This window comes from Lathamus discolor, unplaced genomic scaffold (genome assembly GCF_037157495.1).
Source record: "Lathamus discolor isolate bLatDis1 unplaced genomic scaffold, bLatDis1.hap1 Scaffold_96, whole genome shotgun sequence".
Taxonomy (NCBI): Eukaryota; Metazoa; Chordata; class Aves; order Psittaciformes; family Psittacidae; genus Lathamus; species Lathamus discolor.
The window spans coordinates 301530-328876 of NW_027069416.1; the positions used below are offsets into that span (position 1 = coordinate 301530).

Here is a 27347-nt window from a genome sequence, read left to right on the forward strand (position 1 = left end):
CTTACTTACTGCTTCTTGTCAGTTAGGGCAGGGGAGAAAACTGCCAAAACAATTTCTTCTGTTAATGGGCTAAGAGGCATAAGAATGAAGAACAACCTCAAATGCACCAGGGAAACACATAGATGGGGTCTACCAGACTGAGGAGTGCTCAGATAGCATGTGAGACCCAGGGTTAACAGGCAGCAGAAACTACACTGCACCAGTCCCCCACAAAGGAATTGCAAGGGCCTGCTTAGAGTTTCATGTGATTTTTTATTATTTTTGCGGAGGTTGTTGTTTGTTTTTTTATACAGGCTAGCATTATACTCTTTGTTAAATCTGCTGATTCTGCCACATAAACTAAAATGGAAATTTCTGAGAATTTAAGTTGGCTCCCCTCCTTGTTAATGCACTGTCTGCCTCCCAACTGAACACTGGTCTGGATTTGTGTTTGCAGAAAACATCCCCCATACAAAGTCTGACATGCAGCTTACACCATTCTAACTGAGGAATGAAGAAGCTAAGAGTTCACTGAACATTGGATTCTTTTTCCTGTACAACGTGGCCTGATGTAGGGTTTGGTCCACAGAGGACAGCAAGTTAACCGTAGAGATCATCATCATTGTCTTCACTGTACACGTTGCCCCCGCTGTTGCCTCCTGTGCCTTGGCTTGGACCAGCACTGCCCTGGTTACCTGATGGGAACCTGTATGCAGTGGTGCAGAAGGGGAGAAGAGACGCTGTTCAAAAGCCTCCTCAAAAAGTTCAGCACAATGACCTCCCCTCCACACCAACACCCCAGTGCCAAGTAGGCCAGGCAGGAGAAATGGGATGAGGCCTTATGGCAGGTCACACTAAAGGCTTAAACAGCTGCTGGATGTCACTCATATTAAAGGAAGAAAGGGTTGATGGATTTCAGGAGCACTAACAGAGCAGTTACAACCAACCTGCAGCACAGCCTACACCTGCTACATGCTCAGCTAGCTGCTGTACATGCTGGGGAGAATGGGAAAATGCAGTGGAAGAGGGAATTTGTTACCCAGAATCCAGCAGAAAGCTGTCTCAGTACTCTGTTCTGGCTGAGCTATTATGCCCTCCCCCTATGGTTACCTGAAGCTGCCAAAGCCACGGCTCTGCTGTAGAGTCTGTGCAAACATCTCATATTTCCTGATGTCATTGTCACTGACAGAGCGTCGAGCAAAGCGCATGGCCTCCTCAAAGTGATCCCGGCGGATCTCAGGAACTGGGTCATCCTCCTCCACTTCCTGCAGTGAGACAGAGGGCCCAGGTGAGCTGTGTGCCCAAGCTCTGCAGCCCAACAGCTGCTCACATCCTTCCTCTAGGCCAGGATGCTCCAACACCCACCAAAGTAGGGGACACTGTGGCAGACTGAGTCACAGCTGCAGCAGGGGCCTTCTGAGCAATGCTGACAATGAGGCACCCCAGGAGGGCCTCAAGTGCCCACAAGATGAGAACAAAATGCTCCAGCTCCATGCTCTATGCTGAGAGCCCACTCATCCCTATCTGAGGATTATGGACAGAAATGCATCCCGCTTCATACATGAGCAGAGGTGAGCTGCCTTGTCTCATGGAAAGCTCAGAGTGCCCCACTCACCATGGCAGAAGGGTTGGTCTGCCTTTCTCGTTCTCGTCTGATCTCACTCTCAATGGACTCACGGATGGCCAGTTTGCAGGCACGCTGGCAAATTTCTGTCAGGTCAGCCCCCGAAAAGCCATTGGTCATCTTAGCTAAGAAATCCAGGTCAACATCCTAATAAAAAAAAAAAAAAAAAAAAAAGCAACAAAAAAAAAAACCCCAAAAAAACCCAACCAAACACCAAAACCAAAAACACACACAATCAAAACCAAGCAACCAAAACCTAGAAAACCCACCAAAATGCAAGCAGACACACACAAACCCCCCCCAAAAACAAAACAAAACCAAAAAGAAACCAAAATCCAAACAAACAACAACAAAATCCAAACAACACACACACAAAACCAACAACTCAACGAAACAAACAAAAAAAAATATCCCAAACCGAAGAGATGCCTGCCCTTTACACCCTACAACCCTCATGCAATGAAGGGATGTCATTAAATCCCAGGATATCAACATGCTACCTTAACTTTGGCCAATTTGGAAGAGATGAGCTGATAAAAGGCTCTTGCTTTGGGGGAAAAAAACCACATAGGAAGGCAGGCCACACTCCCCACATACCCAGCAAGACCCTGCGAAGCAACTGTAAATCACAGGATGGTTTGGGCTGGAAGGGACCTTAAAGATAATCCAGTTCCTACCCCCTACCATGGACAGGGACACCTTCTACTAGACCAGGTTGCTCCAAGCTCCATCCAAATTGGCCTTGAACACTGCCAGGGATGGGGCAGCCACAGCTTCTCTGGCCAGTGCCTCACCACCCTCATAGTAAAGAATTTCTTCCTAATATCTAATCTACCCTCTTTCACTTTAAAACTATTACTCCTCATCTATCAGTACACACCCTGAGAAAGAGTCCCTCCCCATCTTTCCTGTAGGTCCCCTTTAAGTACTGGAAGGCTGCAATAAAGTCTCCCCAGAGCCTTCTTTTTTCCAGGCTGAACAAGCCCAGCTTTCTCAGCCTTTCCTCATAGGAGAGGTGCTCCAGCCCTCAAAGCATCTCCATGCCCTCCGCTGGACTCGCTCCAACAGCTTCATGTCCCTCTTGTATTGTTGCCCCAGAGCTGGACACAGGACTGCAGGGGGTTCTCACAAGAGCAGAGAGGGAGAATGCTTCTGCACTGTTCACACTCAAGAAGAGGCAGGATGATGTGTGGATTTAGGATACAATTTGCTCAGGTCTCAGCATTAGGAGTCAAATGAAACAGTCAGACTGGAAATGGAGACAGGGCACAGGCAGACCAAGATAACCAACCTCTTTCTCCTTCCCCTCAATCAAGGGAGTAGTACTGTGACCTTTGAAGCTTTCCTTCCCAACAGCACCTAAAAAGATAAGCTCAGCATAAAAAAGCTTGAGCTCTCAACTGCTTTTCCTGATTAACTATCAGTTGCATTATTGCCTGCTCCCCAGGCAAGGGAAGCAGCTCTTGCCTATGACAGAGTTCAGCAACAATTAACTCCAACGGTTCCTCTTCAATTTCCATTTCATACCCATTTTTTTACATTTACTTTTCTTTCAGAGTATAAGAATCCTTCCCATCTTGCCATAACAGGCTTTCCTGTTTCCACATCATGGGCAGAACTCTACTATATAATAAAGACCTGCTATGCTTACACACCTAATACCTAGTCTCAGAGCTCAAGCCTCTCCCTAACTCTTAATTTCCATCCTTCAGGGACTGAAAGCTTCCCAACTCTGTACTGCATGGACCAGTCACCAACCCTCTACTCTATCCCCAGCTTGTGAAGAGCACATGCAGCACACAGCAAACCCAAGCCAGACATGGTCAGGGTGCAGGTCCTACTTTGGCAACTGGCGATTTCCTCAGGTTGGCTTTAAGAATAGCCACCCGTGACTTCTCATCAGGCAAGGGGATGTAGATGAGCTGATCCAGGCGGCCAGGGCGCAAGATGGCTGGGTCAATAATGTCTGGCCTGTTGGTGGCACCAATGATGAAGACATTTTTCTTGGTGGACATGCCATCCATCTCTGTCAGGATCTGGTTGATGACGCGGTCTGCAGCACCACCACCATCACCAATATTCCCACCTCGAGCCTTTGCGATGGAGTCTAGCTCATCAAAGAAGAGCACACAAGGGGCTGCTTGGCGGGCCTGCAAAAAGCAACCGGAAACTATTACTCCATGTTAATACCACCCAGCAAAGAGTATGCTGATATCACACTAAGCCTACCCTACGATTAAAGCAGCTCAAGTGAGTACCAGAATATTGCTGCTTCAAGGAGAGCTTGAAGGAACTGCTCCAAAATAGTCTCCTGCCACACAAGCCCTCAATTAAACTCTCCTGAACAACAAGCTGAATTTCCCCAAAGTTAGGAGCATTATAAAACAAGCAGAAGGGTGGTAACTCCAATGCCTAGAGGGAAAGCTGGAGCTAATCTGCCTGGACCAGAACTCTCCTTGCAAGATCTGGGGATGTCAACTGGTTATTTAGGCACTCAAATATCAGTAAGTGAGATATATGAAATGGAAGGGGGAAATCCAATCATTGTCTTCAGCTATCTAATGGACAGATATAGGAAAAAGGGAGCCAGATCCTTTTTCAAGATGCACAGTAAAAAGATGAAAGACCACAGGCACAAATGACTGCAAAGAAAATTTCAGTTAGAAATAAGGAAAAAAAAAAAATCTTCAGAAAGAGCTCAAATACTAGCACAAGGCCTAAACAGATCAGGGATTCTCCAGCCTTAGCATGTGTTCAGAACATGAGGCCCCAATTTCCAAGTTGTCTTCCAGCTCTGGATAAATAGCTTGACCAGATGGCCTCTGAGCTTCCCTCTCAATTTAAATTTTTCTCTCTCACTCTTCTTCCAATTTTGCTTGCAGCACCTTCCATGACCACAGGAGTGAGGATTCTCAAGATAATCCATGCAGGTACCTTCTGGGACAAGAGGTCACACTATCTATGGGGTAACTGGGCAGTAGGAGTGAGCTCCTTTCCAAGCTATATATTTTTCAAGACAAGAATGGAATAGAATATTTCAGTTGAAAGGGACCTACAGTGATCATGTAAGTCCATCTACAGAAAAATAAGAACCCGTAGTATGTTTTGAAAGTATGTAGGTGATGGTTAATGAGGCGCCAAAACAAGTTTTCAGGGATGTGGAGAATATCTATGCCATCCTAATGCTAACCTCACTGCTAAGATACTGGGACATTTATCATCCTGTAACAACAGATGCCAATTATAGCAGGAGGAAACTATTTAAATAGTTATGTTGCCAAAGAGAATTAATTCCCTAACATCAGGAAAGCAGCCTGTGCTCTTGGTGCAAGTGGGAAAAACACAAAATACACAAAGAACTAGGCCACTAAGACAGGTGCAGCAGAGACAATGCTTTGGGGGTATCTCAGCACAAATGTAGTACAAGATACACTTACCTTGTCAAAGATCTCACGCACATTAGCTTCAGACTCGCCAAACCACATGGTGAGCAATTCTGGCCCCTTGATGGAAATGAAGTTTGCCTGGCATTCATTAGCAATGGCTTTGGCTAGCAGTGTCTTACCACAGCCAGGTGGCCCATAGAACAGAACCCCTTTTGATGGGGTCATGCCAAATTTGAGGAACTTGTCTGGGTGCTCCACAGGATACTGAAGAAGAACAAACCAAACAAAAAACTCTCAATGAGCCAGAACAGGTCTGTACCTTAGAATCACAGAATGGCTTGGGTTGGAAGGGACCTTCAAAGATCATCTAAGTTCAACCTCCTCCCTGCCATGGGCAAGGACATCTTTTACTAGATCAATTTTGTTTCTGCTCCTACCAGAAACACTGTGATATTTCTGGTAGGTCAAGCGCAAGATTCTGCCTGCTCAGTGCCACTGGAAATTTTAAATGGACATCGGTTTGAAAAGCACCACAGCTAAATTGTAAAGCTGCCTTAAACAGTCTACTTCCACCTATGAACTAAGTACCAGTTCAGGTAGTTTTCCAGCACACTTAACCCCAGCTACACTCTGCCCTGCAGAAGCAAAAGGGAACAGCTCATTATCTAACCTATTTGCTCTGCCCTCCAGAGACAGGCAAGATGTCTGATGTGAGCATTTATTCTCTGCAATAAAGTCAGAGATATACAATGATTTTAACTCCAGAAAATTAAGACTGAAAAGTAGATTCTTTTATTCACAGACAGGATGTTTATACAGTGCCAATTGAAAACAGGGACATATCAAACCCAAGCCACCCAACACTGGCAGGCACTAGAAGTTTCCACAGACCATTCATGACTTCGTTCTAGTCTCTCCTTCCATAGAAGGCTTCAAAATTACTTCTCACCTGTCCCTATGCTAACACTGACGGAAAGCACTTCAGGGGCTTTTGGTATGAGAATTTTCATCCACTTTCTGGCATATAAAACCATCACGTAACAAGATTCTCAGCAGTGGTCTCACTGCTGCTCCACTTAAGAGAAGCAGAACTGCTGTCATTTCTGCATGTAGCAAAACACCCACTCAAGATGTCACTGTAGACTCAGCTAAGGAAAGCCCAATGCTGCTTCCCAGCACCTTCCTCTGCTTAAGTTCACTAAGATGGAACAGCATAGTATTTTCAGTCCATTACAAGAAAACACCATAAAAACTCTGCATTTACCCTGTTCACAGCCCAAACAGGAATGTGAAGAAGTTCTGAATTTTATTATAATAATTATTTTTCAATCTGACCAGAAAAAAAAATCTGTTGGAAACCCCTACCTGTACAAGTTCCTGGAGTTCTCTCTTTACATCTTCTAGACCACCAATATCTTCCCAGGTAACTTGTGGCACCTCCACCACAGTCTCCCGAAGAGCAGAAGGGTTGCTCTGGCTCAGAGCCCACTATCATTAGAGGAAACAGCATTATATAAATTATAACACGTTATGTTCACACACTTCAGATAAGCAATTAGACACTGCACCCAAAAGAAAGGGGCACTCCTGCATTACCCTGAAGTCATCCATGGTCACAGCCAGCGAGTTCATCACTTCAGCATCAATAGTTTCATCTTCTAAGTCTATGAGATCCATTTTCTTTCTGATAGCCTGAAGAGCAGCTTCTGAGCAAAGAGCAGCCAAGTCGGCACCAACATGGCCATGAGTCTCATTTGCCACCTGAAAGAGGAGCACTATGACTCACAGGGATACAAGCAAGCACTCTGCAAGGGTCACTCACCCAGAGGTGCAACAAAACACTGGAGGACAGGAGCATCAGTGCTCTGCTGCAAATTCAAGACAAGTGCCATCACATATTTAACAGGCAAAGACACTGCCATTCCACCTCCTATTTAGATCAAAGCTGCAACTGGAATTCAGATGGTGTGCAGAAAAATAACCCTAAGGACTGCAGTTCTTCATTCGGGACAGAGATTACAGTAACCATCCAGTATCACCATAATGTTCACCCAGCTCTGTGAAGCACTGTTTGAGGCTTGCTTTATTTTTAAAGAAAATGACACAGCAAACAAATCCAGGAGGACAGGCACTTCCAGACTGGACTGATACACATTTCACTTCATCATGCCATTCTTCACTAGCAAGTGAGGATTTTTGGTCACTGGTAAACTAATTAGAAGGAAGCCCAGAGATCATACACTTGCCCAGTTTCATGTTGTCCTAAATGAGCAGAGACAAGCTTTCCTAAGAGCATGCTACTCACCTGTTCCAGATCCACATCATCAGCCAGTTTCATATTTTTTGTGTGGATCTGCAGGATCTCCAGGCGCCCAGTGGCATCTGGGATACCGATATCTACCTCTCTATCAAAACGACCTGGGGAATACAAAACATATGTTGAGCTGCTGATTCTATGAACTAAAGCTGCTGCAGATGCTGCCTTCCTCTGACAGAGGAACATGATGACGAGCCACAAACACATATGATTTCAGAAAATGCCAGAGCTTTGAGTTTCTCTGCAGCATTTATCAGCATAGCAGCAGAGTCAGATTAGGGAAGGAGGAAAGGCTTTAACCATTTAGGGACAGTGAGACTACTATATTAACCAGAGTTCAAGATTATATAAACACAGACGATTTCTGTTTTGCTTCCCCTCCCCTGAGACTCATTTATAGAAAATATGCTTCCCCTAACCAACATACCATGAGACATTTTTGTTTATTTCTACCTTTGTGTCCTCAGCACAGGAGACACACAAATACCGAGACTTAATTTTTCAAAACTTTCATAGCAGTACCCAAGTGGTGAAAAATATGAACTGCCCCAATATCTGGGGAAGCAGGAAACCTACATATTACTGCAATATTAACTAAGGTACGTACACCTATCATTTTCCTCTAGCCATAGCTGTGCATTCAAACACCTCACTACACATTTAAGAGGCTATTTTTTCCCCTCAAACTTGACTTTACCAATTGATCATACAACAGACATTCATTCACACTGCAAAGTTTCAAAAACCTGAATCTCAGAAACTACCAGACTTCTCATCAATCAAAAGAGGAATCGGACAATTTGGAGCCTTCTGCAACCTGAGACATGAACAACCCCTTGAGTGTTTAGTCATGAAATAGCTTCACTTAATTGATCAAGTGAAAAAGTGTGCAGTCCTCTAAGTATTTTGTTATTTCTACAAGCTCTAACCTAATAAAGCACAGAAAATTATACCAAAGGCTGGAAGCCTAGAAATTAATTTCAAACAAGTAGCCGGAGACAATTCAATAGTTTAATGTAACACACAGATGATGTTTAATATTAATTTCTGCTCAAACTTTCCAAGGCCCCTGAAGCATAGCTCCTAACAAAATATCTATTACACACATACAACACCCCCCCCAAAAAACAAAACAAAACAAAACAAAAAAAACCCAAAAAAACCACCACACCCTCAAATAAAACAACCCCAAAGCAAACAAATAAACAAAAAAGCAATTGTGGTTACCGAATCGCCTGAGTGCTGGGTCAATGCTATTCGGCCTGTTGGTAGCTGCCATGACAATCACATGTGCTCTCTGTTTCAGTCCATCCATAAGAGTCAACAGCTGAGACACTATGCGACGTTCCACCTCTCCATGTGTCTATGGAGAGAGAAAGTAATTATTAGACCAAAAGCTCTAAAACACAGCACAGGAGCTAGTACTGCACCAGAGCAGACCGATACAACAGACATGAATTAGATCAGATTCTTCCAATATCCAACTTCTGACACTCAAGTGAACTCAAGCATTAAGTTAAATACTACTTTACACTGTAGCCAAATGCAGATTCACATCAGCCACTACCAAAAAGATGTACTCCTTTACTTTCTACAGACTTTCTTTACCTTCTCTCTCTTAGGAGCAATGGCATCCAGTTCATCAATGAAGATGATGGCAGGAGCATTCTTCTCTGCTTCTTCAAAGGCTTTCCTCAGGTTGCTCTCAGACTCACCAGCCAGCTTGCTCATGATCTCAGGACCTGAAAGAGAATAACAGCACTGTGGCACCCAGAAGAGAGGCAGCTAGCCCCAAGGCATGCAGTTGAATTTTTTTTTTTGTACAATGTTCACATGGGAATATCTATATCTTAAGCCAAAGCAAATGAAAAGTATGCTTCTAAGAGATCCAAGAAAAAGAAACTTGACCCTCAGGAGTACAAAGCCACTAGCTGACTAAAGGGCACCAGCTGCAGAGCCACTAGTACAGACAGGTACTACAAGAGTTACATTACAAGCAACTTGCCAAATCATATCAGCTCAATCTAAAACACTGCCTGCAGCTACAGACTTGGGACCAGCAGACAGAGAACACATCATTAATTCCGACAATGTTACTTCTATTACGCAACAGAAGAGCAAATATCTAAAGTACTGTCCTGCTCACTGACATGCAGTGACACCTTCTGCACACTTGGAAAGTATATGACAAGAGCAACATATGGTTAGAAATGATCCATTTACATCTGACATAGAATCATAGAATAGTTAGGGGTGGAAATGACCTTAAGATCATCTAGTTCCAACCCCCCTGCCATGGGCAGGGAAACCTCACACTAAACTATATCACCAAAGGCTCTGTCCAACCTGGCCTTGAACATCAGCAGGGATGGAGCACTCACAACCTCCCTGGGCAACCCATTCCAGTGCCTCACCACCCTTACAGTAAAGAACTTCCTCCTTATATCCAATCTAAACTTCCCCTGTTTAAGTTTGAACCTGTTACCCCTTGTCCTGTTCACTACAGTCCCTAATGAAGAGACCCTCCCCAACATCCCTATAGGCCCCCTTCAGATACTGAAAGGCTGCTGTGAAGTCTCCATGCAGCCTTCTCTTCTCCAACCTGAACAGACCCAACATTCTCAGCCTATCTTCATACAGGAGGTTTTCCAGTCCCCTGATCATCCTCGTGGCCCTCCTCTGGACTTGTTCCAACAGTTCCATCTCATTTTTATGTTGAGGACACCAGAACTGCACACAATGCTCATGTGTCTCATGAGAGCAGATTAGAGGGGCAGGATCACCTCCTTCGACCTGTTGGTCACACTCCTTTTGATGAAGCCCAGGATACGGTTGGCTTTCTGGGCTGCAAGCACACACTGCTGGCCCATGTTAATTTTCTCATAGACCAGCACCACCAAGTCCTTCTCTGCAGGGCTGCTCTGAATCTCTTCTCTGCCCAACCTGTAGCTGTGCCTGGGATTGCTCCGACCCAGGTGTAGGACCTTGCACTTGTCGTGGTTGAACTTCATAAGGTTGGCATCAGCCCACCTCACAAGCGTGTCGAGGTCCCTCTGGATGGCATCCCTTCCCTCCAGCATATCAACCGGACCACACAGCTTGGTGTCATCGGCAAACTTGCTGAGGGCGCACTCAATCCCACTGTCCATGTCAGTGATGAAGATGTTAAACAAGACCGGTCCCAACACAGATCCTTGAGGGACAGCACTCCTTACCGGTCTCCAGCCGAACATCAAGCCATTGACCACAACTCTTTGTGTGCGGCCATCCAGCCAGTTCTTTATGCACTGAGTGGTCCATCCATCAAATTGATATCTCTCCAATTTAGAGAGAAGGATGTGGTGTGGGACAGTGTTAAACGCTTTGCACAAGTCCAGGTAGATGACATCAACTGCTTTACCCTTATCCATCAATTCTGTAGCCCCATCATAGAAGGCCACCAAATTGGTCAGGCAGGATTTCCCCTTAGCGAAGCCATGCTGGCTGTCACCAAGCACCTTGTTGTTTTTCATGTGCCTTAGCATGCCTTCCAGAAGAATCTGCTCCAAGTTTTTTCCAGGCACAGAAGTGAGATTGACTGGTCTGTAGTTTCCTGAATCATCTTTTTTTCCCTTCTTGAAAATGGGGGTTATATTTCCCTTTTTCCAGTCATCAGAAACTTCACCAGACTGCCATGATTTTTCAAATATGATGGACAGTGGCTTAACAACTTCATTCGACAGCTCCTTTAGGACCCACGGATGGATTTCATCAGGTCCCATGGACTTGTGCACATTCAGGTTCTGAAGCACATCTTGAGATAGAAAGCAAGTCACTTTCCTACCACTGCTCACTGCTATGCTGTGCCATGCACTCCTTTGCTTTCACCTTCATGGGTTTAAGTGACTGAAATCAGAAAACCAGCACTACTCCTTTTCTGAATACAACATGGTTACAGCAACAGGAACTAGTGTCCTGCACCCATATAGAACAATCTCACCCACTTCCTTCCCAGCTCTGCCTTCACCAACATAAATGAACACTCAACCAGACAAACTCCTAGTCCCTGCATCACAAAGGTGTCTTTCCAACCAGCCTACTACAGAACAAGTCGAGCTTAAGGGAAATGCCACTACAGACACTTCCACACAAATGGCCTCAAAATATCCCCAGAGCATCCTTCAAACAGGTAAGGAAGGACGTCAGGGAGAATATGTGGCTCTTCAACCTCTATTAATACCATTCATTATGAGATGGATGAATGAGCACACAGCAGACCTGGGGCCAAAGCAGCCACAAAACTTACCATTTATCAGGAAGAAGAAAGCCCCTGTTTCATTGGCCACTGCTCGGGCAATCAGTGTTTTACCAGTGCCAGGAGGACCATACAGCAGGATCCCACGTGGAGGCTGAGGACAAAGGCAAAGAACTTAGGTGAAGAGCTAGTATCTGAATGTCTAAGTACCTTCACAGTGAAATACTAAGCATTTGATAAAGCCAGTCCAAAACTGTGATGCGAACTCATGCAACAGCTGTCATCCCAGCATTGCTAATCAACACTTTGCATGACACACAAACAAAAACCTTGCCAATAACTGACAGCAGTGATTCAAAGTATCCCTCTGCTTTGCAAGTTGCCAGTACTTTAATGCGTCCAAAACACGTAAGGAAATACTTTCCTAACACTAGCATTAAACCAAAACAAAGCAAACACTACCCCACCCCCCCAAAAAAAAAAAAAAAATCACAGCACAAAACCAAAAAAACCCAAAACCAACAACACCCAAATTACTTCTTCCCCTCCCAATACCTCATAAACCTCTAATATCAAGTCATCCACAAGGGCCAGCCCACTCACCCGCATGGTGCACATGGGGACTTACCTTCACCCCTATGGCCTTAAAGAGTGCAGGGTGTCGGAGGGGAAGTTCCACCATCTCTTTGATTTGAGCCAGCTGCTTCCGGCAGCCACCAATGTCATCATAGCCCACTTCATTCAGTGACTCTTCTTCATCCTACACCAAAGGAAATGTTAAACATTTGAGTGAAAACAATACTTCACTAACCCCTTCCAGTCCACAGAGCCCAGGAATCTGGATTTTTGTTTGCTGCCATTTCTTTGCCGTCTTGAGATCCTCACTTTCAAGTCTTCCTGGTGTCTTCTACAATTGTTTCTTAGCTCTCTCTTCCCAGACATGCAAAGGGAAATGCCTGCATGTACCTACACCTCACTGAAGCATACCCTCTTTAATAAAAGCCTCTACTGCCAGGTTCCCTACAGACTCCAGCATAAAACAAGCTCTGAAACCTACTGATGCGGTTAACAAAGATAACAATAGACAATGAAGCCCAGTACAAAATATACTTATTCTTTAAACTCTAAGTGATATTTCTAATTACTTGACATACCCCAGCTACCATAGAGTTCCCTAACATAGTGTTTTCATTTGGGACTGTCTTAAATTAAGAGAAAATGTCAAGATCCAGATGTGCAGATAAGACCAACTGTAACCAACTCTTTCAGTATCCATTCATTTGGCTGACAAGATCTCTACTGGCCTTCATTATCTGTAACATTAGGCAACACTAAAATAATAAAACACAGCCTGGAATATCAGAGGGGTTTCAGTCCAAGCCCCACAAACAGGAACTAGTACTTCAAAGCAGGTTGCTCAGGGTCTGGCTCTATCAAGCACTGAAGGTCTCCAGGTCCGGAGATTCCTGCCCTCTCCAGACCTTGCTCCAGGATTTGGGGAAGTCTTTTTCCTAATATCTATTGGGAATTTCCCTTGATCCAGCTTGTGTCATTGCCTCTAGTCCTGCCCCTGCACACAGCTCTCTCAAGAGCCTGGTTATTTACCCCTTCCCATCAGGCAGTTGCCAGTAAGCCTGCCTCTGTCTTCCCTTTTCCATGCTGTGTCAACCCACCCTTCCAGCTGCTTCTCCTTCATTCCTTGGCTGAACTTGATCCCATCTGTCTCTGCTGTGTCCTGAAGAACCCAAACTGGACTCACCCAGTACCCAGTCATAGTCTCAAAAATGTCAAAGAGAGGTGATTTTTTACAAGGCAGTTGACTACAAATCAGCATTCACCCTGACTTGCAGGTAGTAAAAAGGAACTGACTTTATCAAGTATACAACCACCTTGGCTCATTTCTCTGAGATTTCCTACTCTATAACAGTAAGGTGGCTAAGACCTGACAGACAATCCACTCAGGCTGCCTCAAGGTTAGTACACTCAAGGCTAGATACCTTAAGGGACTGGAGGGAATAATAATAAAAATATTAAAAATCATTTAGAGATTTCAAGTTTCTCACTGAAAAAGTACTAATTGCTATCTTTTCACATGGCATGAAATTTAGACCTCCCTGCTATGGACTGAGGGAACTTTAGAATTAAAAGATGCATCTAAGTACAGAATGAGATATCTGGAAGCAGATGCAAAGCCAGCTGCTGCCAAAGTATAACATCTCTTTAGCAAACCTAAGCATTGGTGCTTTCTCAGCATTTAAGGAAGGATACAGGAAGCCCATTTCTCTGGCTACCTTCAGCAGCAGCTCATCTGAAACCAGATGTTTTAATCATTATGTTCAATATGCAAAATGACAAAACAGGAACTGCAAACACTGCTGCTCTCAAGGACTGTCACTAAAACAGATTTCAGATGGGGGGACTCAGTAGAACCACACAGCAGGATTCTGCTCACCTCTCGTTTGATGGGCTCTCCTTCACAATGGATCACTGTGTCTGGAGCCACTATGCAGTAAGGACTTGGATCTGTCTCCACCACTTTGAACTCCACTGCACGCATCCCTCCACGCACTAAGAAGATGTCACCTGTAAAAACCCACACTTCAGTAGCCTGCTGCAACAGATGTCTGCAAAATGTCAACCCTTATACTACTAGCAGTCACAAAGGACAAGGAAGTGGGTTATATAGACATACACTACTGGCATTTTTAATACTGCTCTGCATTTTTAACTTAAAAGCTGCATGTACTGTAACTACCCAAGCACCTGAAGCAGATGAAGTTCTCAAATTTCATCCAGAAACAAACAGCAAACAAAACCAGCATACAACAGAAAAGAACACTGCCTAAATAGAACACAAACACAAGGAATCCCATTTCTTTTCCACTCAGTTTCAATTTAACATTTCTAAACCAGGCAAAAAGGCCCAATTTTAATAAAAAAAAAGTTGTTATAACTAGTTGTTATTAATTGCCTCCAGAAGCAGAATTATATATAATACTGCGCTATGACTCCCGGTTAAACTGGGCTATAGAACCTGTATAACTTCAACTGGTGTTTATACTGTATTAGAGTCAAAGAATCACAGAACGGTTTGGGTTGGAAGGGACCTTAAAGATCATTCAGTTCCAACCCCCTGCCATGGAGAGGAACATCTTCCACTAGACCAGGTTGCTCAAAGCTCCATCCAACCTGGCCCTGAACACTTCCAGGGATGGGGCAGCCACAGCTTCTCTGGGCAACCTGTGCCAGCGCCTCACCACCCTCATAATAAAGAATTTTTTCCCCAAGATCTCATCTCAATCTCTGTCAGTTTAACACCATTCCCCCTTGTCCCGTCCCTACAGGCCCTTGTCAAAAGTTCCTCTCCAGATTTCTTGTCACCCCTTTTAGGTATTGGAAGACTGTTATAAGGTGTCCCCAGAGCCTTCTCCAGGCTGAACAAGCCCAGGTCTTTCAGCCTGTCTCCATAGAAGAGGTGCTCTAGCCCTCAGGGCATTTTCATGGCCTCCTGTGGACTCGCTCAAGTAGGTCTGCATCCCTCTTGCATTGGGGCCCCCAGAGCTGAACACAGTACTCCAAGTGGGGTCTCACAAGAGCACAATGGAAGGAAGAATCACCAAAAGAAGTCACTTCTTTTGATGCAGCCTAGGACATGGTTGCTTTCTGGGCTGCGAGCACACACTGCTGGCTCATGTTGTGCTTCTCATCAACCAGCACCCTAAGTCTTTCTCCTCAGGGTTGCTCTCAACCCATTCTTATCCCAGCCTGTATTTGTGCTTGGGATTGCCCTGACCCAGGTGTAAGACCTTGCACTTGGCTTTGTTGAACTTCATGAGGTTTGCGCTGGCCCACCTCTCAAGCTTGTCAAGGTCCCTCTGGATGGCATCCCTTACCTCCAGTGTATCAACCAAATCACACAGCTTAGTGTCATCAGCAAACTTGCTGAGGGCACACTCAGTCCCACTGTCCATATTGCTGACAAAGATGTTGAACAGGATCGGTCCCAACACTAACCCCCGAGAGACACCACTAGTCACTGATCTACACTTGGACAGTCATTGACCACAACTCTGAGTGCAACAATCCAGCCAATTCCTTATCCACCAAGTGGTCCATCCATCAAATCCATGCCTCTCCAGTTCAGAGACAAGGATGTTGTGCGGGACAGTGTGAAATGCCTTGCACAAGTGCACGTAGACGACATCAGTTGCTCTTCCCTTATCCACCAATGCCATGGCCCCATCTTAGAAGGCCACCGAATTGGTCAGACATGACTTGCCTTTAGTGAAGCCATGTTGGCTGTCACCAATCACCCCCTTATTTTCCATGTACCTTAGCATGGTTTCCAGGAGGATCTGCTCCATGATCTTGCCAGGCACCAAAGTGAAACTGACTGGGCTGTAGTTCCCTAGGTCTTCCTTTTTTTCCTTCTGAAAAATGGGGGTTATATTTCCCCTTTTCCAGTCAGCAGGAACTTCAACAGACTGCTACAACTTCTCAAATATGATGGATAATGGCTTGGCAACTACATCTGCCAGTTCCCTCAAGACCCACAGATGCATCTCAATCAGGTCCCATGGACTTGTGCACCTTCAGGTTTCTTAGATGATCTTGAACTTGGTCTTCCCCTACAGTGTGTGATTCTTCAGTCTCCCAGTCCCTGCCTTCTGCAACATGGGCAGTATGTCTGGAGCTCTTGCTGGTGAAGACCAAGGCAAAAAAGTCATTGAGTACCTCAGCCTTCTCCATGTCCCAGGTAACTAGGTCTCACATTTCCTTATGGAGAGGGCCCACATTTTCCCTCATCTTCCTTTTATCCTCAATGTACCTAGAGAAGCCTTTCTTGTTGTCCTTAATGTCCCTGGCCAGATTGAGTTCCGTCAGGGTTTTAGCTTTCCTAACCTGATACCTGACTACTCCAACTATTTCTCTATGTTCTTCCCAGTCTACCAGTCCTTGCTTCTACCCTCTGCAGGCCTCCTTTTTACACTGGAGTTTCTCCAGGAGCTCCTTGTTCATCCATGCAGGCCTCCTGGTGTTCCTGCCTGACTTCCTCTTTGTCGGGATGCATCACTCCTGAGCTTGGAGGAAGTGATCCTTGAATATTAACCAGCTTTCTTGGGCCCCTCTTCCCTCCAGTGTTTTATGCCATGGTACCCCACCAAGCAGATCCCTCAAGATGCCAAAATCTACTCTCCTGAAAGTCCAGGGCAGCCAGCTTGCTGCACACCCTCCTAGCCACCCTAAGGATCTCAAACTCCACCATTAGGATCTATTTGTTCCAGCGGAAGTGCTACTAGCATAACTCTAAAAGTATATTTGTTTTTTATGCATTCTCCCAGTTATTAAATTACTTTGAAAAAGTGAATTTAGTCAGGGTGCCAGCTAGTGTATCTAGCCAACTGATTAATATTCAGGCAACTCCACAATCCCCATCAGGTGGAGAAAAATCTCATTAAACAGAGGTTCTACCTGAACCTTTTCTGATGTTCTCCCATCCCATGTAGCAAAAGAACCATAAGAGAACTATCAAGCTGCTCTGCCAGTCAGCAACAGATATTACCCTTTCTTCTGAAGATTAGGAAAAAATTAAACCAGCACCAGGAAAGTCTCACTTTTCGGATGTCAGTTTAATGCTTTGTGGAGATCTGTGCAAGCTTCTAGAAATTCTCTTTATTCAGTCTCAGTACTAGCTCACACTTGCTGCCTACCAGGACTTTAATAACAGGGCCTATTACCTTTCCTGATAGGTCTGTATGCTTCCAGGAAGTACGGCTTGAGATAGACTTCAAACAGATTCCCTGTGATCCCTTCTACTGTGTCATCAATTGGCAGCACATGTATACGTTTGCCATATTTCACATCTGGGCAAGGCTGGATGCTGCAACAGAAGAAAACTCCAGTTAACCATATCATCCTGGACATATACCCTAGTCTGGAAAAGACAGTGATGTCCCTTCCCAAGCTAGTACAAATGCCAGCAAAGCCCCTCCAACACCCTGGTGAGGCTTCCTGCCTGCATAACAATGCTGACAAGGCAAAAATCATGTCCATCAGAGCATTAGTATTCACAACACATGCCTTAACTCCTTCACTCCTCTCAGTCCTATCCAAAACTGCTGGGGAGTCTCATACTTTCTTCCTACCCCTGCTCTTTTGTAGCCCCCCTCACCATCCCCAAGGCACTAGTTACTAATTACAAGTAACTAAATACAAGTTACTAATGCAGCCTCAAGACCTGTGAGAGTCATAAGCTAACTTTTGTTTCAACAAGGAGCTATTGCTGAACCAACTGTAAGGGTTGGTACAGGGTTGGGTCTCTCTCCAAATCAAAATTTCAGCTATTATTTTACAGTGTAGGCAAACAGCCTACTGTAGCAAAACCTCAGAGTACCAAGCTGTGGCAGAGGCAGAAAGCTCAACTGGGTTTGACAGCTAAGAAAAGCCTACATGGAACTGCAGCTGAGCATGCAACTTCTCATATGCTACTTTGAGACTATTAAGAGAGTCTTTTACCACATGCTTTACAGAGAGTATACAGCAGAAGAGTAAAGGAAAAGACAGACTGCCCCAGAAGGAAAAGTTGACAGACTACAAGCAGGAAGCAATTAATGCATGAGCCTGGATTTTGGCAGAAATCAGGCCACAGAAAGTCACACAGTAAGTACTTAAAGATCAGCAAGAAAAACTTTGAGGTTAAGATGTATTAATTTTCTGACCCTTGCAACAAAGCTAAGACAATCGGTAACACATCTGGAATGCTAAGAACCACTACAGACAGTCCCAAAACAGAAGGGGAGTGCACAACTGTCACACTAGAAATTATTCCAACAGTAATGTCACATCAGGTTAAAGTAAGGATTCACTTTTATTTTAAATCCAGATTGGCTCAAAGCACTGTTCTTTTCCAACTACAGTGGTGTTTAAAACTTGCATTTTCTAGCAGTAGAGAGATGGGTGGAACAGACTTCTTCCTCTTCTCTACAAAGTTCACATGAAACACATTTGGCATTTAAAGATTATTCCAGATATCACCCCAGGAAGTCTAGTGTCAGAAACCAGGCTCAAATTTTCCCAGAATATGCACAATATTCCAGATTAGGAAGATGTTCAGCCCTCACATATTTAAGCCTGCAAATTAGCTTTTTTTATGTTTAAGAAATGCTCACATTTCCCGCCTCCCCACTCCCATCATAGAAAGGAATCTGCCTCCTATAAGCCAAGATGTATACTTCAGTGCTTTCCCACTACCTTCTGCAAATGCTGCACAAAATTCCTGCAACACTGTCAAAGCATTCCTAATTTTAAAATTATTTTATAATAAAAAATTGGAATATAAACAACCCTAGAGGACTTTTAATCTTGCTGTTTGACTGCTTCACGTTTCTGTCACTCACTTCTAGCAAGTTTTAACTTCTGTTTGTCATAGGGCAGCTCAGTGTTTGAGCTAACCCTACTGTGGGATCAATTACAATGTTGCTTACAGCTTTCCACAGTTAACTTTGTAGACATAAAAAATTTAGACATGAAAAATTTGTGAATTCATTTAACAATGTAAATTTGGGAAGATGACTGTGACAACAGTGGGGTAATAGAACAACTTAATTTAATGACAGGACCTAAGCTCATGAAGGTCCCAAAGAGACTTCAAGAATCTTTAGCGTAAATTTTTAGTACTCATCTGCAAGACACGCTTGAACAGATTTTGGTGATCTCCTCTGGAAGATGTAAGAATACTTCCTGCAGTCCCTGTCTCTGCTACAGACCAAATAATTTCTGAGCCAATGCACAAATTATTTAGGACACCCAGGGATATGCAACAGTTAGCAAACTAGTCCTCACCTGATCACGTCACCCAGGCGCACTCTCAGGTTGTTACGAACAACCCTATTCATGCGAATCTTCTCATCTGAGCAGGTATCATCTGACAGAACAATACAGACTGCTTCTCTCCTCTTCTTTCCTTTTAGCAGAACAGTGTCTCCTCTGAACAGCTGCAATTCATCCATTTTTGCCTGCAAACAATAACAGCATAGAACAAGCTTTTGACAAAACAAGAATTCAAGCATTTGAAGAAGAGTTACTTGACTTTGTAGAATTACATTTTGGAAGCAATATACTAGATCTATAAAGGCAGAGGCTCCCACTATACCAGTCAAGAGCTAATCCTGAAGCCAGACTAAGGGCACAAATTCATCTGAAACCTAAAAGTTGAGAATCAAAATACATTTTATCATGGAAGACTGTTAGAAAAGAAGACAACCCGCCTCCCTCACTTGTAACTGCTGCAGCTTCTGACACAAATACTTAAGATTCATGTTGTAAAGTTACAACTCAAGTTAATAGACAGCAACAGCTTGCATATTACCAGATTAAATGCTTTGCTTTTATAGATTACACACCTGGGACAGTGACACAACACTGTTGTCTTCATTGATGGCTTCATCAACAATTAACCGATTTGGCCTGTTCTTCTGCTTCAGAATTGCAGTTGATAAGTCATCCGCTTTAGAACTGGCAAAGAAAACAGAAGTTAATGAGTTTAAGTAATATTGCTCCCCCCTTTCCAGCCACCCCACTGTTTTGTTCTCCATTTTCTACCCATTTCTTTGTTGTCTTATCTTTTAGAAACTATTATTGTTTGTAAGACAAAGGAGAATATTATTCCTAGGCATCAGTTTCAGGAGTTCAAAGCAGAATATTTCCTGTCACTAAATATAACTACTTTACTAGCCTCAAATGGAAATAGCTATGAAGCTATCTATGAAGTGATCAGTGAGATGTTGCTGACTGCAAGATATTTTGCCCAAAAGAATTAGTCAGACTCATCTGAAATCACATGTAACCACCACCATCAAAACAAAAGTTCAATTCTACTTCATGTCAAATCCCAAATAAATAGGGGAATTAAAAGACAATGCTGCAGCTCCCCTGACAGGAAGAGCTGTAAGAGTTTAGCCTGTCAATGCTTATTAGTTAAACCTAGCAAGCCAGTAGAAATATTCAAGTGATTATTTTTTTTAATATATATATATATATAAGCACCTTTCCATAATACCTTCACAGGAGTCACTGCAGCTCTAGCCCACTATGCCACAAGATATATGACAGATAATTCATTTGCCTTGACAAAATGGAACACATCAAACATCAAAGAAATGTAAGAAAGGCAAATTAAATTATTTACTTCAAAATCTAATACAGCAATCAATTCACTTCATTAAATAAAAATAAACTTGAACCAGCTGATTCCCAAAGGAGCACTTGGAAGTTGTATATTAGCCAGCCACAACAGCAGCAGACTGTTGTAACTTCCCCTGGTGGGCATCTAACTATTCTCTCAAAGTAGTCCAGATGTACTAGTGACTAATGTCAGAACAGAAAACTTGACACGGTTTGGTTTGGTTCTCACCAAAAAGAAAACATAAAGTCTTCCTTTGTCCTAAGCAAGCAGCAAGCATCAGCAAAGAGTAGGAAGCTTTGTGGACATCGGTATTGGCCATACACTTTGGCTCAATGTCAATGTTTTATGGAAAAAAATAACCAGAAGAAATCAAACCTTGTGCGGAAGTGGCAGAGCAAGCAGCTACACAGCATGAACACAGACTGTGACAACAGTGCATTACTTGGCACGCTCACTGCATTTTTAAGTGTATCAGAGAGAGGTGACATAACTACAGTGTTATGTTAGCCAAAGTCCCCCTACCCCTCAGAGTTTTTTCCAAAACAGACTACATGGTATTGTCTCCTTTCTTTGTCATGTAAAAGGGGGAACACCACCAAGCAAGCTTATGAGGGCAACCAGCTCATTTCCAAAAGATTTTCAAGCTTTGCATAAGCCCTGGTAACATAGGAAATATGTCAAAAATGAAAGGCAACATTATTTTAAATTAACAACAGAAGGAGTTGGAAAACATGTCTTTCCAGGACTGCCAGCCTTTTTCCTCTCTTGATTAAAGAGTGCAAGAGGTAAGAAATCAACATCCATCCTTTTCAATGAACATGTGAGATGTTACAGATCCATTCTCTAAACCTAAAAAGACACAAGACAGACTGCTGGACACATCTAGAAGGAGCTCATGAATTCCATCTTTAACCTAATATGTGGTCTTGGTAAAGCCCTAAAAGTTCTGGGATTTCCAGGAAAACTAAAAGCGCAATAAGAGAAATGAAAACAACACATTGTCAGTGTCATGGTTTGAGACCAGCCCGCAACCCAGAAACCACGCAGCCACTCGCTCACTCCCCCCCTTCCTCCCCCTGCTACCAGAGGGATGGGGAGGAGAATCAAAAGAATGTAACTCCCATGGGCTGAGATAAGAACAGTCCAGTAAGTGAGGTATAACACAAAACCACTGCTGCTACCACCAATAATAATAACGGTAATGGAAATAACAAGGGAAGAGAAAATAACTGCTCACCACCTGCCAACCAATACGCAGCTCGACCCGAGCAGTGATCTAGCCCTTCCGGGTAACTGCCCCCAGTTTATATACTGGGCATGATGTGCTGTGGTATGGAATACTTCTTTGGCTAGTTTGGGTCAGGTGTCCTGTCTCTGCTTCCTCTCAACTTCCCCTCCTCCCTGGCAGAGCATGAGACTCAGAAAGTCCTTGGTCAGAGTAAACATTACTTAACAAGAACTAAAAACATTGGTGTTATCAGCACTGTTCCCAGGCTGAAAGTCAAAACACAACGCTGCACCAGCTACTAAGGAGAAAAAATGACTGCTACTGCTGAACCCAGGACAGTCAGGTACCCTGGTTTCAGCTGGGATAGAGTTAATTTTCTTCCTAGTAGCTGGTCCAGTGCTGTTTTGGCTTTAGCCTGAGAACAATGCTGATAACACACCAATGGCTTTAGTTGTTGCTAAGTAATGCTTACCCTAATCAAGGACTTCCTTAGTCTCTCATGCTCTGCCAGTGAGGAGGGACACAAGAAGCCAGGAGGAAGCAGAGACAGGACACTTGACCCAAACTAGCCAAAGGTATTCCATACCACAGCATGTCATGCCCAGTAGAGAAACTGGGGGGAATCACCCAGAAGGGACTGATCACTGCTTGGGTCGGGCTGGGTATCGGTCAGGAGGCAGGGAGCAATTGTATTGTGCAACTTTTCTGTTTATTGTTGGTTTGCGGTTTTGTTTTTAGTTTTTTCTCTCTCTGTGAGGTGCTTTGAGAAATGGCTGAATGGCAGAGTTCAGAGGGTTATGATCAGCAGAGCAGAATCCAGTTGGAGTCTTGTAGTCAGTGGCATTCCCCAGGGATCACTACTGGGTCTGGTCTTATTCAACTTGCTTATCAATGACCTGGATCAAGAGCTAGAGTGTACCCTTAGCAAGTTTGCTGATGATACAAAGCTGGGGGGCAGTGGCTGATACACCTGAAGGCTGTGCTGCCATTCAGTGGGACCTTGAGAGGCTGGAGAATTGGGTGGAGAGAAACCTAATGAGGTTCAACAAGGGCAAATATAGGGTAGTGCACCTGGGGAGAAAGAGCCCCAAGTACCAGTACAGGCTGGGGGCTGACCTATTAGAGAGCAAGTCAGGTAAGAAGGACCTGGGAGTACTGGTGCATGCTATGTTGACTATGAGCCATCAGTATGCCCTTGCAGCCAGAAGGGCCAATAGTATCCTGGCATGCATTGGGAGAAGTGTGGCCAGCAGGTCAAGGGAGGTAATCCTCCCCCTCTCCTCGACATTGGTGAGACCACATCTGGAGTACTGTGTCCAGTTCTGGGCTCCTCAGTACAAGGAGGACAAGGAGCTACTGGAGAGGGTCCACCGGAGGGCCACAAGCATGATCAGGGTTCTGTTCATCTTTTTTTATGAGGAGAGACTGCAGGAGCTGGGCTTGTTTAGTGTAGAAGAAGAGACTGGGAGGGTATCTCATTAATACATACAAATATCTCAAAAGGTGGGTGTCAGGAGGATGGTGCCAGACTCTTTTCAGTGATGCCCAGCAACAGGACGAGGAGCAATGGCCATAAACTGAAACACAAGAAGTTTCACCTCAACATGAGGAAGAATTTATTTAAATTGAGCTTGGCAGAGCACTGGAACAGGCTGCCCAGGAGGGTTGTGGAGTCTCCCTCTCTGGTGACATTCAAAACCTGCCTAGACACATTCCTGTGTAACCTGCTCTAGGTGGCCCTGCCTTGGCAGGGGGTGGGGCTAGGCAATCTCCAGAGGTCCCTTCCAACCCTTATGATTCTGTGAAAAGCTTGGAGGCATTACAAAAATAGAATAAAAATCTCCAAGTAACAGCATGCATACATCTATATGCATGGGGTCAGCTTCAGTTACCTGGCCTGATAGATCTGCAAAGAAACAAAGGCATTAAGAAATTACATGACAGCTACACAGGAGAGTGATGTTACTTCTGTTGACAAGTGTAAGGACTTGGACAGAGAAGCACTATCCATTTTCCAGTAGCAATACAGAATATCATCATCACCATTTGTCCTCATTGCATCTCTTTGGGGATTCCTCATACTATAACCGAGATGATGAAGGAAAATATGTCTGTGCGCCTCAACCACGCTCAGACAATCCCAGATATCTATGCATCAGGAAAGGAGAGCCCTAACTGAAAATACTAAACAGGAAAGTATAAAGCATGGGTTGGGGTTCTCTCCTGCCAACTTTCCTACATGTGTTGGTAATATTTAGCAAAGGGCAGGACAGAGCTAACCTAGGAAATTTCTAAAGCTCCTCAATAATTTTCCCATCAGAAAGCCTGGTACAAATCCTTCTACTGACTACTTTTGTCAGCTCCCTCACACACTTTCTCTCTCACCTTTCTTTCACTAACTCAACAGAGGTAAACTGAACATAAAATGTATCTTTAGAGCTGTTTTGGAATTAAAAGGAAAGTCTAAGCTTGCATCAAGCCTGACTCTAGACAGAAGCCAGAAGAGGACATAATGGCACAGCTAATGGCCAAACTTGCATATTAAAGCATAAGACTTAAATAAAATTGAAGCAAATATGTACTCAGCCTAAAGACCAACAATAATGGGTTCCTGTCGTAGTTTAAACCAATCCACACAGGTTGTCCACTCACCCCCCCGACCCTCCCCACTCCCGGAGGGATGGGGAGGAAAATCAGGAGAATGTAACTCCCACGGGTTGAGATAAGAACAGCCCAGTAAATAAGGTATAACACAAATCACTACCGCTACCACCAATGATAATATTGATAAGAGAAAATAACAAGAGAATATGATACCACCGCCGAACGAGTTCGACCCCCCCGAAGAGCGAGAGCCTGCCCCTTCCGGGTCCCTTCAAGTTACATCCTGGGCATGACGTGCTGTGGTATGGAATACCTCTTTGGCTAGTTTGGGTCAGGTGTCCTGTCTCTGCTTCCTCCCAGCCTCCCCTCCTCCCTGGCAGAGCATGAGGCTCAGAAAGTCCTTGGCCAGACCAAACATTCGAGCAGCAACTGAAAACATCGGCGTTATCAGCACTGTTCCAAGGCCAAAAGATCAAAACACAGCACTGTACTAGCTCCAAGGCCAAAAGATCAAAACACAGCAATGTACTAGCTCCTAAGAAGGAGAAAAATGACTGCTGCTGCTCAACCCAGGACAGTTCCCCATTTCCATTCTCAGCCCTCTTTTCTCTCTCAGTAAAGCAGTCCAATAGCCTCATTTGACACAAGGAAGAGGTAGGGAGGGACATTTTACAACTTATATTACTTCATTGTTTATCTCTGTGCCAGGGCTCCCCTTGTTCAGCATACAATAATGCCCAGAAACTATGCACTGTGGTGGACAGTATGAAGAGGTCAGAAAGTAATTATTGATTCTTCTGAAAATTACTACCAATAGCCAAAGCTCCACATGAAGTAGGGATAGTTGCTCCTGCAAGTCTACACTAAATATACAATGAAAATTCGCCAACTCAAAATTATTCCAGCTTCAGTAACAAAAGTGAAAAGTCATGCCTTTTGTATGCTGGTGTGTCATTTTATCAATACCCTCATGAACTTGCTTCCTAGATAAAACCTGACAGTAGTTTCTTACCACCCTGAACATCCATGTTATAGACTGAACTACTTTCCCCAGGTATTAAATAAATAAAAATCCATAAAACATTTTATGCATTGAAGTGAATGAGTGAAACATCTGACTGATGCAGAGGGTTGACCAATGTACAGGGGGGTCAATCTGTGTATCATGACAACTGTAGCCACTTACTGAAACAGCACGTAACAACCAAGCAGTGAGTTCACCCACTCTCAAAATGCCAAGTCCTCAGTTTCAGACAAGTATGCATATGAAGATGAGAATCTCTTCAGAAACCACACTCTAATAGCTCTTGCAATGCTACTCTCTGTGCTAAAGCTCAATTCAGCAAGATGGCTGCCAACAGCATTGACCCAAAAATTACAACTAAAAAGGCAAATGTTTTCCAGTTGCAGAGTAACTTCTGTCGATTACTACATGGTGAGAACAACTTTGCAAAAGTAGAAATTTATTTTTAAAGAAACTGTTCACCTTGCTCAAAATCAAAATATGCCTTTGAAACCATCACTTCCATCACAAGCTCTACTAGGGACACTAAATTCTTGGCACACCTTGCTGGAACTGATTTAGTAGGACCAAGTAGGTCTAAGTTGCAGGAGTTACGAAAGGAGATACACCACAGACACTAAAGGGACTGAAAGTGTCTCTGCAAGGCCAACAAGCAATTTGAAATGTTCTTGGATTTGGAAATTCTCTTTCGGTTCTATTTTTACTCCTCTCAAATGGCAATGAAGTGGCTTGCACATGTAGACTGGGAGCTGACAGATCAGCATTACTCATTTTTAAGGAGCACAAAAGATGACCCTCAGCGTGGAACTGAAAACAGAGCCAGGCAAGACTCTGGAAACGAAAACATAGCCGACTGCCTCAGCTGCCACAGCGGCCAGCTCGGCACATACGTATCCGGCCTCTTCGAATACCAAGTGACTTCTAGCCCTAGCCCTGGCTCGAGAGCCGCTACGGCCTGTGGGGAGGAGGCCGGGACGCGCCTCTCCCCCGTAGCTGCCCCACCAGCTTCTCCACCGCTTTCAGGGAAACTGGAAGACAAAGCCCTCCCTGTCTGAGGCCTATCTCAGGGTGGACGGTCCCGGGCGAGGACACGGCCAAGGCCCCCGCGGAGGCCCGACCTAGCCAGGCCTCACCCCCCTCATGACTCGGACACATCCCGGGGAGGCCCGGCCGAGGGAGGGGGCAGGGCAACAACGCGTGGGACCCCCCTGCGGGCACACGTCTGAGGCGGGCGCGCGCGAGGAGCCGCCTATCCCCTCCCAGCCCCTCACGCCTCCTCAGAGTCTGCATGACACAGCGGAATCAACGCTGGACCCGGCCTGAGCAGCGCAGCGCGGATGCAATATTAGGAGAAGCAGGCCGAACCAGGCCCAGCACCACCACGCCTGGCCCTAGGCCGCGGCCTGCAGCGGGCGGCCCACACTTACTCGGATCCTGAGGCCATGGTGCTGGGGGAGGGAAAGGGCCGAGAAGTCGAGAAACAACAGGTGGCAACTGCAGATCTCGGACAGGCTCACAGCAGAACTGGACGCTTCACGCTGACTGAACCTTAAAGCCGACTCATCAAAAGAGGAAGCTCCGTCTCGTGATGTCGCACCCACCCAGCAACAGCGTACACTGACCAATCGGAAATTCCGCCTGGCCAGCACCTCAGCCAATCAAGGAGACGGAAATCTCTCCCTCCTTCACGTCACCCTTTCCTTTCCTTTCCTTTCCTTTCCTTTCCTTTCCTTTCCTTTCCTTTCCTTTCCTTTCCTTTCCTTTCCA

At 44.6% G+C, this 27347-nt stretch overlaps 1 protein-coding gene across 1 annotated transcript; it reads right to left on the bottom strand.

Annotated features, from left to right (window-relative positions):
• Window positions 1-232: 232 nt before the first annotated feature.
• On the bottom strand, window positions 233-27180 carry LOC136007060 (transitional endoplasmic reticulum ATPase-like). Its single transcript, XM_065665002.1, has 17 exons — window positions 27008-27180; window positions 19943-20054; window positions 19383-19555; window positions 17279-17421; window positions 13993-14123; window positions 12169-12300; window positions 11592-11694; window positions 8915-9048; window positions 8534-8669; window positions 7295-7407; window positions 6586-6750; window positions 6355-6477; window positions 5041-5253; window positions 3445-3753; window positions 1595-1750; window positions 1090-1244; window positions 233-685 (listed from the first exon to the last, which is right to left on the bottom strand). Exons 1-17 carry the CDS (start codon window positions 27022-27024, stop codon window positions 580-582), a joined length of 2421 nt encoding a protein of 806 aa, XP_065521074.1. The 5' UTR covers window positions 27025-27180; the 3' UTR covers window positions 233-579.
• Between the last annotated feature and the right edge of the window lie 167 nt (window positions 27181-27347).